At 40.4% G+C, this 13518-nt stretch overlaps 1 protein-coding gene across 1 annotated transcript in view; it reads left to right on the forward strand.

Annotated features, from left to right (window-relative positions):
* sh3rf3 (SH3 domain containing ring finger 3) overlaps nucleotides 1-13518 on the forward strand; it is a 167305-nt gene that overhangs the window by 97333 nt on the left and 56454 nt on the right. The window contains exon 2 of the mRNA XM_088609007.1: nucleotides 13029-13304. Coding sequence (XP_088465133.1) covers nucleotides 13029-13304 — 276 coding nt within the window. The remainder of the gene's footprint in view (nucleotides 1-13028; nucleotides 13305-13518) is intronic.

The raw sequence follows: 13518 nt of genomic DNA on the forward strand, positions 1-13518 counted from the left end.
TATTTTGTCTAGCGGAATCTGGTCTTGGAAACAAAACTGGCTTGAGTGCCGTTTGCTCCAAAAACAAGTTCTGCAGTAATTAAGCAGCACAAAGAATGAAACACGGCCTCTGCGTGTTGCACGCATGAGATAAGAGCGCGGCGGTGAAGAAGCAGTCTCGGCGGGAGGCGCCTGTGTGAGTGGGTGTGCTGTAAGAAAGGAGAGCAATACAAATTGGCAGGTTGCACACAGATTTCTCACTTCGTCTTTGATAACTCAGTGTTATGGAGAACATCTGCATTGAAGCGGCTTGTAATAGACACCGTGGACTTCTGAAATCGGCGCTTGTAATAGACACCGTGGACTTCTGAAATCGGCGCTTGTTGTAATCTTGTGCACGCACGCACGTCCACACACCGTGCTCCAGAAATTTGTACCTTTGCCTGTGCCTGGAGACGGCCAGCTAGCCCATGGTTCAGTGTGGGCGTGAGACTTTGAAACCGAGGAATCTCTTCGGCTTTTCTTACAAAAAAACTGTTGTGAATAATCTCACTTAGAAAGTGAATGCACTGTAAAACGACAACAAGATAAACTAAATGCCTCATTCCTTTGGGCGCTTTTTATCGTAGGCTTCGTCTTTGTAACATAATTTGAGATATATTGCTATGTGAACTGAAAAACCCTTCCTTTAATTTAATGTCTCGCTGGATTAACGGAGATGGTTAAGTGCATTATGTCAAATGAGTGGGTTGTCTATGCATTGGTGATCACCATGAGAAGGAGCTCTAAATATAAAAAAAAATCAAATGAGCTGATTGATTCACAACTGTCACAGAAAAAAGTTTACATGGGTAGCACCTTGAAAAGCATATTCAACACATTCTTACTGCACAGTTTTGTGATCTTCACACACGTGCAAAAAAACACAAGGCTATGTCCTGCTAATGAGTCTCTGCACTGTTCAGTCTGTTCACTCTGTGCCTGAAGTATAAGATATAGCCCACAGACACCCAGTTTTGTACACGTTCTCTCCCTTTTCGTGTGTGTTAGGCAGTAGTATGGAGCAGCGGTCAGTGTTCTGAACTGGTAGCTTAAAGGCTGTGGGTTGAGATACTGCCATTGTATCCCTGAGCAAGGTGCTTCTCCCATACTGTGTCAGTAAACCAACCAGCTGTGTTCATGGGTGCAAATGTAAGTTGCCTTGGATAAAAGTATCATCCAAATAAGTAGAGTAAATATGTGTGTTAGTCCCTTGGAGAATTACAAAAGATTGTATGGAATTCAGAACAGGCCTAAATCACGGTCTTGGCTGAAATATTTAGGCAGATGTCTGTCTGTCATCTCGGTTAAGATTTAAAGATGGCACTGATTTAAAGATGTTCAAGAACAAAGATAATGTGATTTTCAGCGTGTAGCTTTAAACAGTGGCATGCTTTCCTGAGGAATTCCCTTCATACTCCCAAGGCGACTGCCCCAAGGCAGACACAGAAGAGTATACTTTGTAACTTCTCAGGTTTTTCTGCTAAAGCAGCAAAAAATAAATAATTTCAGCAACCAAAGTGCAGTAGCACAGATAAGATTCAGCCAACTAGGAAGAGGGAAAAAAAATCTCTGGGAAGGATAGTTGCCACGTATGTGCACAAAAGGCCCTGTGGTACATTTAAAAAATCATTTTGCAGTTCGCCTCATGATTGTGCTCTGTACAGAAAAATCAATCTTGCGCATCAGACTTTTCAGTGTCTGTAGTCTCTGGTGCAGCTGTCTTTCGAAGACTACAGTGCAGGACTAGGGGAGATGCTGGTGTGAAAGAAATCGACTCTTTTGGGACAAGTCATTCATTTCCCTCTCGGCTTTGCTCTAGACTGGTGTTCGCTTGTTTTAGCAGTGGCTTCTCCACCTGCCGGGCTGTGAAATGAGCCTCCGGGTCTCTAATTAGCCCCCAGTCGACACTTGTCCACATAGTCATAACGCCAGGCAACTGCAGTAAAAAAAACGATTTCATTGCTGCAGCAAGACCTAACATGGAAACGCTGGGAGTGAGATAAAAAGATCAAATGCGTCCTGCTCTCTCTCACCTGTCAGGAGCTCCGAATTCCATACTACTAAAGAAATGAAAAACAACAGGCAAAAACTGTGATCTAATGAATATGAAGGAACTGTCAGTTCACCAGTAATGTGTTGCTTGACTGATTTATCCTATTTCGACTGAGGAAAACCATGTCTGGGATACCTCATGTTTTATGACATTTAAAGAGTTACAGGTAAAGGGTGTTTGAGTAACACTGTGATTTGAATTTTTTAATGGACTGTGACAAGCAAATACGTGTACATAGAAGTAGAAAGTGGTCTTTAGTTTTGTTGAAATGAGATGCGTTACTATGACAGTGCTGCAGCACAAGTAATGCAGGTTACAAAACAAGAAAAACGTAGTTCCCTTTTTTCATTTTAAACATGTTATAATGTAATTGGAGTAGGATAGTGGGTTGCTACTGTAAATGCAGAAGATAAATATGACCATAAAGGCTCTGAGGTTAATTGCCAATATTTTAAATAACTTAATTTCTATTGTTTTTAAAGCAAAATACTTGAAATTGTATTTATTATTTCAAATGTTCCTATCGATTCATCTATTTTTGGATTTTGGGGAGTGATTGTAGGATAGGTGCAGAATCATCTGTGGCCACAGCACTGCCATATCCTGGCTGTGTTCTGGTTTTCCAGCTGGCTGCCAGAAATGTGGAGCATGTCAAGACTGCGCCTGCTATCAAATTAGCACTGTGTCATCATTCAACAATGCAGATTTAGATTGACATGCATTAAAGGAAGAACAAAGACTAGGAATGGCCAGGCATAATGAAGAATAAGAAGTGCAAACATGAAAATTAGATTTCAGGATTCTGCCTTGTACATGGGCAGCTGCAAACCCTTCAAATTTACACCTCCTCTCACATCATGCAAATTGGAAATTAGAAGTAATCATGAGCTGTGTGAAAGCACATTCATCTCAGAAATGCATTTGTTGTACGCTACATGTTATTTCTGGAAATTTAGATGGTTTTATTTGGTTTTAGTATTGCATTAAAATATTTGGGAGATCTTGCTTGTATTGAGGAAAGACAAAGTTTTATATTCAGTCTTGTATTATATATTTATTTTGTAGTGCCTTGTTAATTGCCATTAGCATAGAAGAGGCAGAAATGTTAAATGTACCAGAAGCACTTAAGTTAAACAAATCTCCAGGACCTGATGGATTTGTACCAGTGGTACTTATGGAAATAAGTGATACCATCCATTAACAAAACCCCTTCAGAAGTCATTCAGAAAAGATTACCCACTGACTGGAAAATTACTGAAGCATTGCCCCTCTCTAAATGGGGAACAAAACCATTCCAAGTAATTATAGACCAATAAGTTTTACTTCCATTGCATATAATAGAATTGAAGAAACCAGAACTAAACTAGAGGATCGGCTGTAGGATTCTAGTGCAGTGTTTTCCAGCCCTGGTCCTGGAGGAACACGTTGTCTGCTTGTTTTCCTTCCAAAAGAGCTCTCCATCTCCAGGGCCATCTGATGAATCAATTGATCTGCTTGTTTGTTTAGACGTTTAATACGTTTGTTTCTTCTGTCAGTCCTGGGTCTCAAAAGTACTCGTTTTTAGGGATTCTATTTCCAACAGCTTGTACACAGCCTCTCCTAAACTTGTTGGTCGCTATTTCTGACTCAACAGCTCTTCCTCATTGGTGATTGGATGATGAGTAGTGGGAATGGCACTGTGTCAGAAACTGCCACACAGAACATCTAAGAAAGTCCAGTGGGTTACCTTTCAGGCAGCACACATGAATGAGGGCACGATAGCCCATGATTAAGGTAATTCCAAAAGATACCGAGTTCCTCCGGGACCAGGGTTAGGAGCAGCTGGGCTATTACTGCTCCTTGCATGAGACTGACAACATGGAGAAGCATAAAAATCAACAAATGTTAATAGTTCCTGTTCCAGTACTTTTTTGCATAGAATAATTCCTCTCAGTATAGAAAATATAGATCTTACTTAACTATCTTATTAGAATTTTTGGAATAAGTAATAATAATTATTTTTGTTATAGAAGCAACTACATATAAAGTGCCCTCCAGAATTATTGACACCCTTGGTAAAGATGGGCAAAAAAGGCTAAAAAAATGTTTGTTGTTCATCAGCTTGATCTTACACTGAAAAAATGAGAGAAATCTTAACCTTTCAGTGAAGTAAAATTATTCAAAGAAAAACTAAATCCTTATAAAAAAATAAACATTTTTCTCAAAAACACATGCGTCACAATAATTGGCACCCCTAGAAATTCCTATGAACAAAATCTAACTGACGTATGTTCCCATTCATATTTTACCTTTTTTAAGCACACCTGAGTCTTTAGGAACTCTTAAGTGGTCATCCATGACTTCCTGTTTCACTGGGGTATACGTATGAGGTGACATGCAGACCAAACATCTTTAGTCATCCATCAACATGGGGGAAGATCAGAGAAAATGAAATGAGAAAAAAGGATGTTGACCTCTATAAATCAGGCAATGGCTATAACAAATTAGCGTCACACCTGAAAATACCCATTTCCACTGTTAGGGCAATAATTAAGAAGTTTCAAACAACTGCAGCTGTGGTGAAACTGCATGGAAGAGGACGGAAGTGTATATTGTCCCCACGCACAGGGGTTGAAGGGGAAAAACTTTCTGCAAGGATCACAGTTGCACAATTGCAGGAGTTCTTTGCATCCTGGGGTCGCTAAGTCTCCAAAACTACAATTAGACGCCACCTCCATGCCAACAAACTATTTGGAAGGCTTGCCAGAAGAAAGCCTCTGCTGTCGTTAAACCACAAAAGTAAGCGCCTGGAGTTCGCTAAACATCACTGGAACTTTGATTGGAACTGGGTTCTATGGTCAGATGAGACAAAAATAAAGCTTTTTGGCAACAAACACCAGAGATGTGTGTGGCGTACAAAGAGTCAAGGTCATGCAGAAAAGAATCTCATTCCCTCTGTGAAGTATGGTGGGGGATCTGTGATGTTGTTAGGCTGTTTGTCTTCCAAAGGCCCTGGGAATCTTGTTAGGATACATGGCATCATGGACTCCATCAAATACCAGGAGATTTTAGATCTAAATATGGCTGCCTCTGCCAGGAGGCTAAGACTGGGTCGTGGTTAGATCTTCCAACAGGACAATGATCCAGAGCATACCTCCAAATCCACACAGAAATGGTTCACTGACCACAGAATCAAGCTTTTGCAGTGGCCATCCCGGTCCCCTGACCTCATTGAACACCTGTGGGGTGAACTGAAGAAGAGAGTCCACAAGCGAAGACCAAGGACTCTGAAGGATCTGGAGAGATTTTGTATGGAGGAATGGTCTCAGATCCCTTTATATGTGTTCTCCCACCTCATCCAGCATTATAAGAGAAGACTCAGTGCTATTATTTTGGCAAAGGGAGGGTGCACAAAGTACTAAATGCAGGGGTTCCAATAATTGTGACACGTGTTTTTCAGAATTGTTTTTATTTTTTATGAGGATTTTTTTTTTCATTTTACCAGTAAGATCAAGCTGATAAACAACAAAGACATTTTTCCATAGCTTTTTTTGCTCATCTTTACCAAGGGTGCCAATAATTCTGGAGGACACTGTAAATGTGTTCATTACTTTTACAGAGCACATGGCATTTGTAGATGTTAAGAATTTTGTAAAAGTTCCTTAGAAAAGCTTCATTTTTTAAATTTTCGGCAGTAGGAATTCAGTGAATCCAGTCTGAGACAGGATTGAGTGGATGTGTGGAACGAGCTGCTCAGCCGTGTTATTGAAACGATAACATCAGTTCATTCAATAACTGGCTGGATGAGATCTTCAATTACTGTAATTAACTGCTAAAAATAAAACAAGCTTAATGAGTTGAATGTCTTTCTTTTAATGCAATTTTGAGTATATTTCCTATGGGAATTCATTAATGAATAGAAAGTAGAGAGTACAGATGTTAAAACTGGTGTGCCATAATTAGCAGAGTACCACAAGGACCTATATTAGGTCCACTACACTTTCTAATTTATTTCAATGAATTAGAATTTGCTTGACTAGTAAACTACTAAGGGTCGCACATTATGCCTAAATAGAAGGCAAAACACTGTAGAAGCAGTAAACAATTTGGAAAAATGTAGACAAATCAAGACTGGGGAAACACCTGTCGGATGATAATGCATCTGAGCAGAATGCTGCATGCAGGTAGCAAAAACAGTCCTCTGAGGATTGGAGACATTGAGCATAAAGCTATTCATGAAAAATACTTAAGTTTTAATGTTGACATTATTTTCATCTTCTAACTGTGCATAAGAAATTATTAATGTAAGCACAGTGTTGGAATATAAAGTTTTGTATTTGTAAAATGTAAATCAGTAAATCAAGGGATGTTACATTAAAAAAGTGTACAATGCACCTAATAAGAGCAGTTTTGGTCTCCAGTTACAAAAAATGATTGCTGTTCTGTAGTCAGTCTAGAGAAGAGCAGCCAGGTACAGGGAAGAGGATCTTTTTAATCTTAAACGTAGAGGCCTACGAGGTCCGATTCAAGAATTTAACATCAACCCAGTAGTTACTCAGAACCTAAAGTGACATAGAAACCAGAGGATGCGAAGGAAACATAAGAGGAAATGCATTTAAAACCCAGAACAGGAGGCACCTTTTTACGCAAAGGGTTGTGGCAGTCTGGTACAAGCTACCCAGCCATGCTGAAGATCAAAAGAAAGGAACTGGGATCTTTTCATGAATTAACTACTAGCACTCATATCAAATAAATGGGCCAAATGAACTCTCCTCTCTTTTATAACCTTTATATTTTCTAAATGTTCTTGCACAGAGCTGTTGAATTGGTCTACAGACAGTCGCAAATAATATTTTCAATTCTGTTCCTGGGACATTGCTCTTAAAGTACAACACTGCATGTTGAGTTCACTGACCTTTTGTGAGTGTGATATATCTGTGTTGGGACCTGTTTAGCAAGCCTGAGAATACAGGCTAGTTCTACTGCCCACAGGACACTAAATATCCAGAGCTGAGGGGCTGGGAGTTGTTACCAGTGTCGCCCTCTGAGTTGAGCTCTGTATTCTGGGTTTGACAAAAGGCTTGTCTAGCACATATTCCAGATTGAGTGTCAAAGCCAGTGTGATTACTGACTTTTTAGACAGCAGAAATATGCCTTAAGGAGAATGTTAGTGTTTATTGCTAAGGTGGCGTGAAAGAAAAAGTTACAGTTTTTTCTAAACATAAATGAGAAACAATGTAAAACTATATTCAATTTTTTGTTGTTTAACTATGTAATTGTTTGTCTTCAGAGGTGGAGTATTTTTCCTCTGTAAAGGTATAGAATGTCACGAGTCATAAGATAAGGGTGAATATTCAAATACAAGAGAGAGAAATAATATGTATTTTCTTAAACAAAATACAGCAACAGACAGGGCTTTAGGATTTTTAGTCTTTTTAGTTATTATCTGCACTGAGTGATGTTAGAGTCCTGGCAGGTGAAAGAGGATATTTAGAATAATTCCTTGTGTTAATGTTCCACATATCATCCTGAAGGAACTCAAAGGTCATCACAAAGGAGAGGACACACTTCAGCTGCTTCTGAATTACAGACCCACCTGGTTAAGCAGTGGCAGAGAGCAGCCCCATGGCTTAAAGTACCAGATCAGATAGAGAAGTAAGAAGCTCCTTTTTTAATCGAATTCAGTGGGAACTTTTTTGGGAGCCAGGTTGTGCAAGTTCTGAGTGGCTTTTAACCAAAACACTGGTATTAACGTCCCTACTCTTACAAATAGTGCCCCGGTAATTTTCCTAACCAAGAAGCCAGGACTGTTTTTAGGAATATATTCTGACGCTAAATAGTTATCTTATCTAGGGCACAAGAATTCCTTCTGTTGGTAATTTTGCCTTTAATGTTGTGAATGTTTTTGTATGCACTGTTAAAACCTTTGAGAAAAATCCTATACATATATCTGATTTATGAAATAATTGTTATTTAATTGACTACTCAGGTTGAAACAAAAACCTGAAAATGCAGTGCCCCCCCAGAAAACTTTGGGGCCCCAGTTTTAAGGCATGGCCAACAGAAATATGCTTTAAATGTCTGAAAAAGTGATGTGCAGCATTAATCTGAGCAAGCACGTTTGCTCTGCTTCGTGAAGGATAGGTCTGCTGTGGAAACGTGAATTGGAAGTGCATTTAGTACTGAGAACCGGAGGTACTTCTTTACTCAAAGGGTTGTAGGAGTATGGAACAAGCTATCCAGCCATGTTTTTAGGCCAATCTCTTGATTTCTTTCAAGAAACGGAGACGTGAGATCCTGTGATCAATTGACAAGAGGCTACAAAACGGGCCGGGTGGGCCAAATGGCCTCCAATCGTTTTTAACTGTTCCTACGTTCTTATGTGGAGTCCAGTTTTACTGTCTGACTGTGTCGAGGGAGCAGAAGTCAGGCTCAGCTTGTGGTGGGCTGCCCTTCAAACTAACAGTTGAGTTCACCAGAGCTGGTAATGGAGCTGCTATCCTGTGGAATGAGTCTCCCATTTGCCGCCATTCATCTCCCAGTTTCAGGGGCGATATGTCACGGTGGATGTGTCCAGCTGGCCCTGGGCTCAGTGTGGTATAACAGCTTCACCAGGAGGGCTGAGCAGCTTTCCTTGAGCGAAACTCTTCGCAGGTTTCACAGTCTGCTCTGGTAGCTGATGGTTCCTCCACGTACTGTAATCTGTAACAAATGTGTTACATATTAGAGTATCATGATGCGTGTGTAATGAGGCATTGGATGGGTATGCAGAACTCTCTTTAGCTGCTAATCTGTCATCCTAGCTTTTGTTTCCTCCTCTCTCTTCATGTGATCATAAATAAGTAACGAAGGGCCGTATTCTCGGTTACTTTCTTTTCTTTTTACAAAAAAGGCCGCCATACATTTTTAATGCTGTACAGACTGTGGTTCTGATGCATTTTCTTAAGGACGAGGTGAATGGGTTTCTTTTTTAAAACAAAATACATGGTCTCACTTATGTCTAAAGCACATAGATCTTGTACTAGAATCCAGAACATAATGTCACAACTAGATGATTTTGTACAATGTAATTCTTCCAGATAGGTACATTTGATAGCCATGAATATTGCAGCAGATTCTTGTCACAAAAAATGCACAAATTTTAGTACAGTGATGACTGATTTCAGTGCTTCAAGAGCTACTTCACACTGTTAGAAAAATAATTTATAGTTGTTACTTTTCATGTTCATTTGAGATTTTCCCAGGTTTTTGCTTTACTAAGTTTGTAAGTGTTATGAGCTTTCTCTGTAATTTCTTCTTATGAATCTGTGACTTTTTTATAAGAGTACTTCATTGTGCTTTCTATACTAACTTTAAAGTGGATAATCTGAGTTTGTTTAGGATGTGTCTTTATTGTATTAAAAGTTTAAGTGAGCTGTTTAGTTCTGTTTAGTTTAGCTCTGGAAACAGCTCTTTTCTTTGTTGGCCTTTGAGAGTGTGTTTCTTCACAAAAGTCTTCCAAGTAACTAGACTGTTACCTGAGGCCAAATATAATTTCTTATATAATTTCCTCAAATATATAATTTCCTGTAATTCTAACTCTACAGTACACTGTGTGGGGTGTTAATTGTGATGCTTCAAAAGTTTTCTGGTAAACGTAGACATTTCTTATTTTCATACAAGCCAAGTCATGATTGTGATTCATGTAATAAAGCGGTTTACATATTTATCAACGTATGATGTAAGGAATAACTCCAGGGTTTGTTCATACTGTATAGCCCACATAATATCTCAGAGCTGTCGAGAAACAGTGGAGAGACGCTGATGTAAAAGTGTAATGTAGACTGATTTACAGCACACATTGCCCTGCAACGATTCATCTCAGTCCGGTGTTACAGAAACGAAAGATGAGCTAAATGTGGCGAAACTAGTCCAAAAACCCTGCCATGAAGAAGATTTCATTAGTAGCTCCAAGGGCAAAAACAAAACAAAGGTGATAAATATTATGTCAGACCAGCATTATGGGAGCTGTAAGTTAATCTTTGCTCTAGGTCTTATGTAAGATTTCAGATCAGCCTGAGGTGATACTAATAGTAATAATCTTTGTTTTATATGGCACCTTCCATGACACTTCATCTCACAGTGCTGTGCAATAAAGAGAGGAAAAGTCAATAATAAGAGAGACTCTTGCAGCCTTTTCTAAGACAAAGGGGCTATGGGAGGCTGAACGCATGAATGGATTCACAGCATCACGTCAGCAAGTCCCTGACGGGTTGCTGGAATTGAGCACACAGCTTGGGAGGCTGCTGCAATCGGGTGCTTGTTGAGCCCATGAGTGGTGGCTCTGAAGTGACACGGCAGAAGAAGCTACGTGTTCAAGAAGCCTCATTTTTGCCTTTATTCGTGTTTGTTGCGTGCCCAGCGCTGGAGATGAAAGTGCCCGTCGTGTGTTTGTTTTTTGGTTTAGCAGCTCTACATATTCTCCTTTTTTAACAAAAGCAGGTTCTTGCATGACCAAAAGGTGCAAGCAACTTTTGCTATTGTCGTACTAGAGCTCACAATTACTGACACAGCAGGCACACCAAATTCAGCTTTGAAGGTTCTTTGTGTCAAACGTTGTTAGCTTTTAATCCCTTTACAAATACAGTTTAGTACTGTAGGTTTGATTACTTGTTATTAGATGGTTATGTTATGGCTAACCACTGTGGCACAGTGGGTAGCATTGCTGCCTCGCATAAGTGGGGCTCTGGGTTCATTTCCTGTGCAGCTATCTATGTTGACTTTATATGTTCTCCCCGTGTTTGTTTGGGTTTCCTCTGGGTGCTCCAGTTTCCTCCCACTATCCAAAAACACAGTGAGAGGCTAATGGGCTTTTGGGAGGTGTATGTGTGTGTCTCTGTGCCTGTGTGTGCCCTGTGATGGACTGGTGGCCTGTCCTGGGTGTATCCCACCTTGTGGCTGGTGCTTGCCAAGGCTTCGGCTCCCCCACGATGTGGATAAAGTGGTTAGAAAACGGATCGATGAATTGTGAATTTTGTTTATTTCACAAAAAATAATATGACTAACTATTTTATCATTCAGATGAAGAGCAGTGTATTGCATTCTTTTGTCTCCTGAAAGTGTGTAGGAGAGTGTTGGCCTCAGAGCAGTAAGGCAGACTCCCTTACTTAATAAAGACAGTCTTCCGAGCGAAGCAGACAGGTTCCGTGGGTTAAACTGCATACAGGTCCTCCTCAGCTATGCTGCCTCTTCCTTCTTCACATGGTCAAACACTGTGTGCTTGTGCTTCTGGGAATGGCCTGACCTTTAACAGGCATCGGTTTTATCTGTGAGGCTGTTGACATAAGAAACAGAAGGAGCAAATCAATAATGCAAAATCAATTACTGGCTGTATAGTAAGGAGAGGGATACTGCTTTATCTCTGCGATACAGTTGGCCGAGATTAAGGCCTGACAGTGTTCAGCAGGCGGTTAGGAATCTTGCAGCACTGGGGAGAGGGAGGCAGCAAATTATCTGTCACAGGGTGATGGAGACCTTCTTGTCCACTTCGCTGCTTCTCACTCGGTGTTCTGCTTTTCTTGTGTTGACCTGTGTGCTTTTCTTTCATGGCCAGGAGGCGACAGTGATGGCAACACTATTTCATTGGGAAACATCTGGAGTTATTTTTTGTGGAGGGAAGGTAGAGCACTTAAGTGTCCAGGTGAAAAAAAAACCACCAATTTAAAATGTTTCCTTATCCCTGTTCTGTGCTGCAAGCCACCTGCTGTCTTTGGACATGCTGCAGTAGAGCAAGCCGTAAGAACACAGCCTCAAAGGACAAGAGACCATTTTGTCCCATCTAGCTTGTTTGGGTGCTCGTTTCAAAGTGACCTGAAGATCCCATCCAGATGTTTTTGAAAGAGGTCGGGACAAAAGAAAGGTATCAGCTTGGACAAAAGGGCTGGGGAGCTTGTTCCCTGCTCCCAAAACTCTTCGCATAAGGAAGTTCTTCCCCAGTTTTCAGTGCACTTTGCTATAGTTACCACTTGCATCAGGTAGTTTTATGTTTCACTGTTGGTTCTGAAGAATTAAAGTTACTTGCTGACGAAGCTCCTATCCTCCCAGAAAAACAATAATAGGAGTGGGTAAAGAGTCAGGAGAAGCTGTTGAACACCTCTGCTCTATGATTGTTTTTAATATTCACAACATTGTTTTTATAAAGGACCTAAATGTAATTCATCTGTATCAAAATCACAGGTGCAGTACTGCAGTTAAACTAACTCTCTCAGACCTTTTTTCCCCCTCCTAATTGACTTTGCATCGAATCACACAAAAGTTTTAAATAACATTTTCAAAAAATCATTTTTCATTAATTATTCCTTTTGTAATTACTTTCAGCTCTGTTTTGATCAAGATATATAGTTCATTAGGAGGTGTAATTCAAGATTTGGAGCAAGCTGTGTCATCAGGGAGTCGATCATTCTTCCTCTGGAGGAGTCAGCTGCTCTCACCTGTTTCTGAAAACACTTAGTTGCTCGTGTGGGATTTTATAGGAGGAGATCATTTACTGCAGCAGTAAGGAGCGATCTCTATTGCATTATTCATCTTCAGTGGGTCAAAGACAATGATGAAACACCCAAGCAGGCAACAAGTCGTGAAATAGATTGATAAGTCTTTTGTTAACCTGGAGAGGTGGAGAGGTATTTTGCAAACAGAATCTGATGCCTTGTAGATTCTAGAGATAGTCTTGCGAAGAAACAGTGTTTTATTTTAAATAACGACACGGAGGAACATAAGGGATGCAAAAAATGATTTAAAATGATGAATTAAAAAAGAAACAGTCCAAATTTCTTACTGTAAAAGTGTCTGCCTTTGCTCATTGCATACTGAAGGGACTATGGCAGTATTCACAGAAGTCCCTAGCTCTGTACCCTGGTGTGAGTGATTCTCACAGGGCTGTATTTCTAGTGTGAGGCTAATGTATATCTTCATTGCCCTGTCACTCTCTCTGTTCCAGAATGTTCCTCAGCTGCCCTGTGGAAAAGCCCTCTACAACTATGAAGGCAAAGAGCCTGGAGACCTCAAGTTTAACAAGGGTGACGTCATCATCTTGCACAGGAAGGTGGATGAGAACTGGTACCACGGTGAGCTGAACGGCAGCCATGGCTTCCTCCCGGCCAGCTACATACAGTGCATCAAGCCACTCTCCCAGCCCCCGCCCCAGGGCAAGGCGCTGTACGACTTCGAGGTCAAGGACAAGGACCAAGACAAGGACTGCCTGACCTTCACAAAGGTAATGGGGTGGAAAAGTCTAGAAATTGTTTAAATCCCAGATTGCAGATTTCCTTTATAAGATCCAAAATGTCATCTCGGCTTAATACAATGCTAAGGAGAAGGCGCTTGAATAGCAGGGCAGAACAAACAAAGAAAAATATATGAAAATGAAGCTGCATTTTAAGGTTTTTTGTTCTGTTACAGACAAAGTGGTTTTGCCTTAGCCTGTTTCA

This window comes from Lepisosteus platostomus, chromosome 2 (genome assembly GCF_059453375.1).
Source record: "Lepisosteus platostomus isolate fLepPlt1 chromosome 2, fLepPlt1.hap1, whole genome shotgun sequence".
In the NCBI taxonomy this organism is placed as follows: Eukaryota; Metazoa; Chordata; class Actinopteri; order Semionotiformes; family Lepisosteidae; genus Lepisosteus; species Lepisosteus platostomus.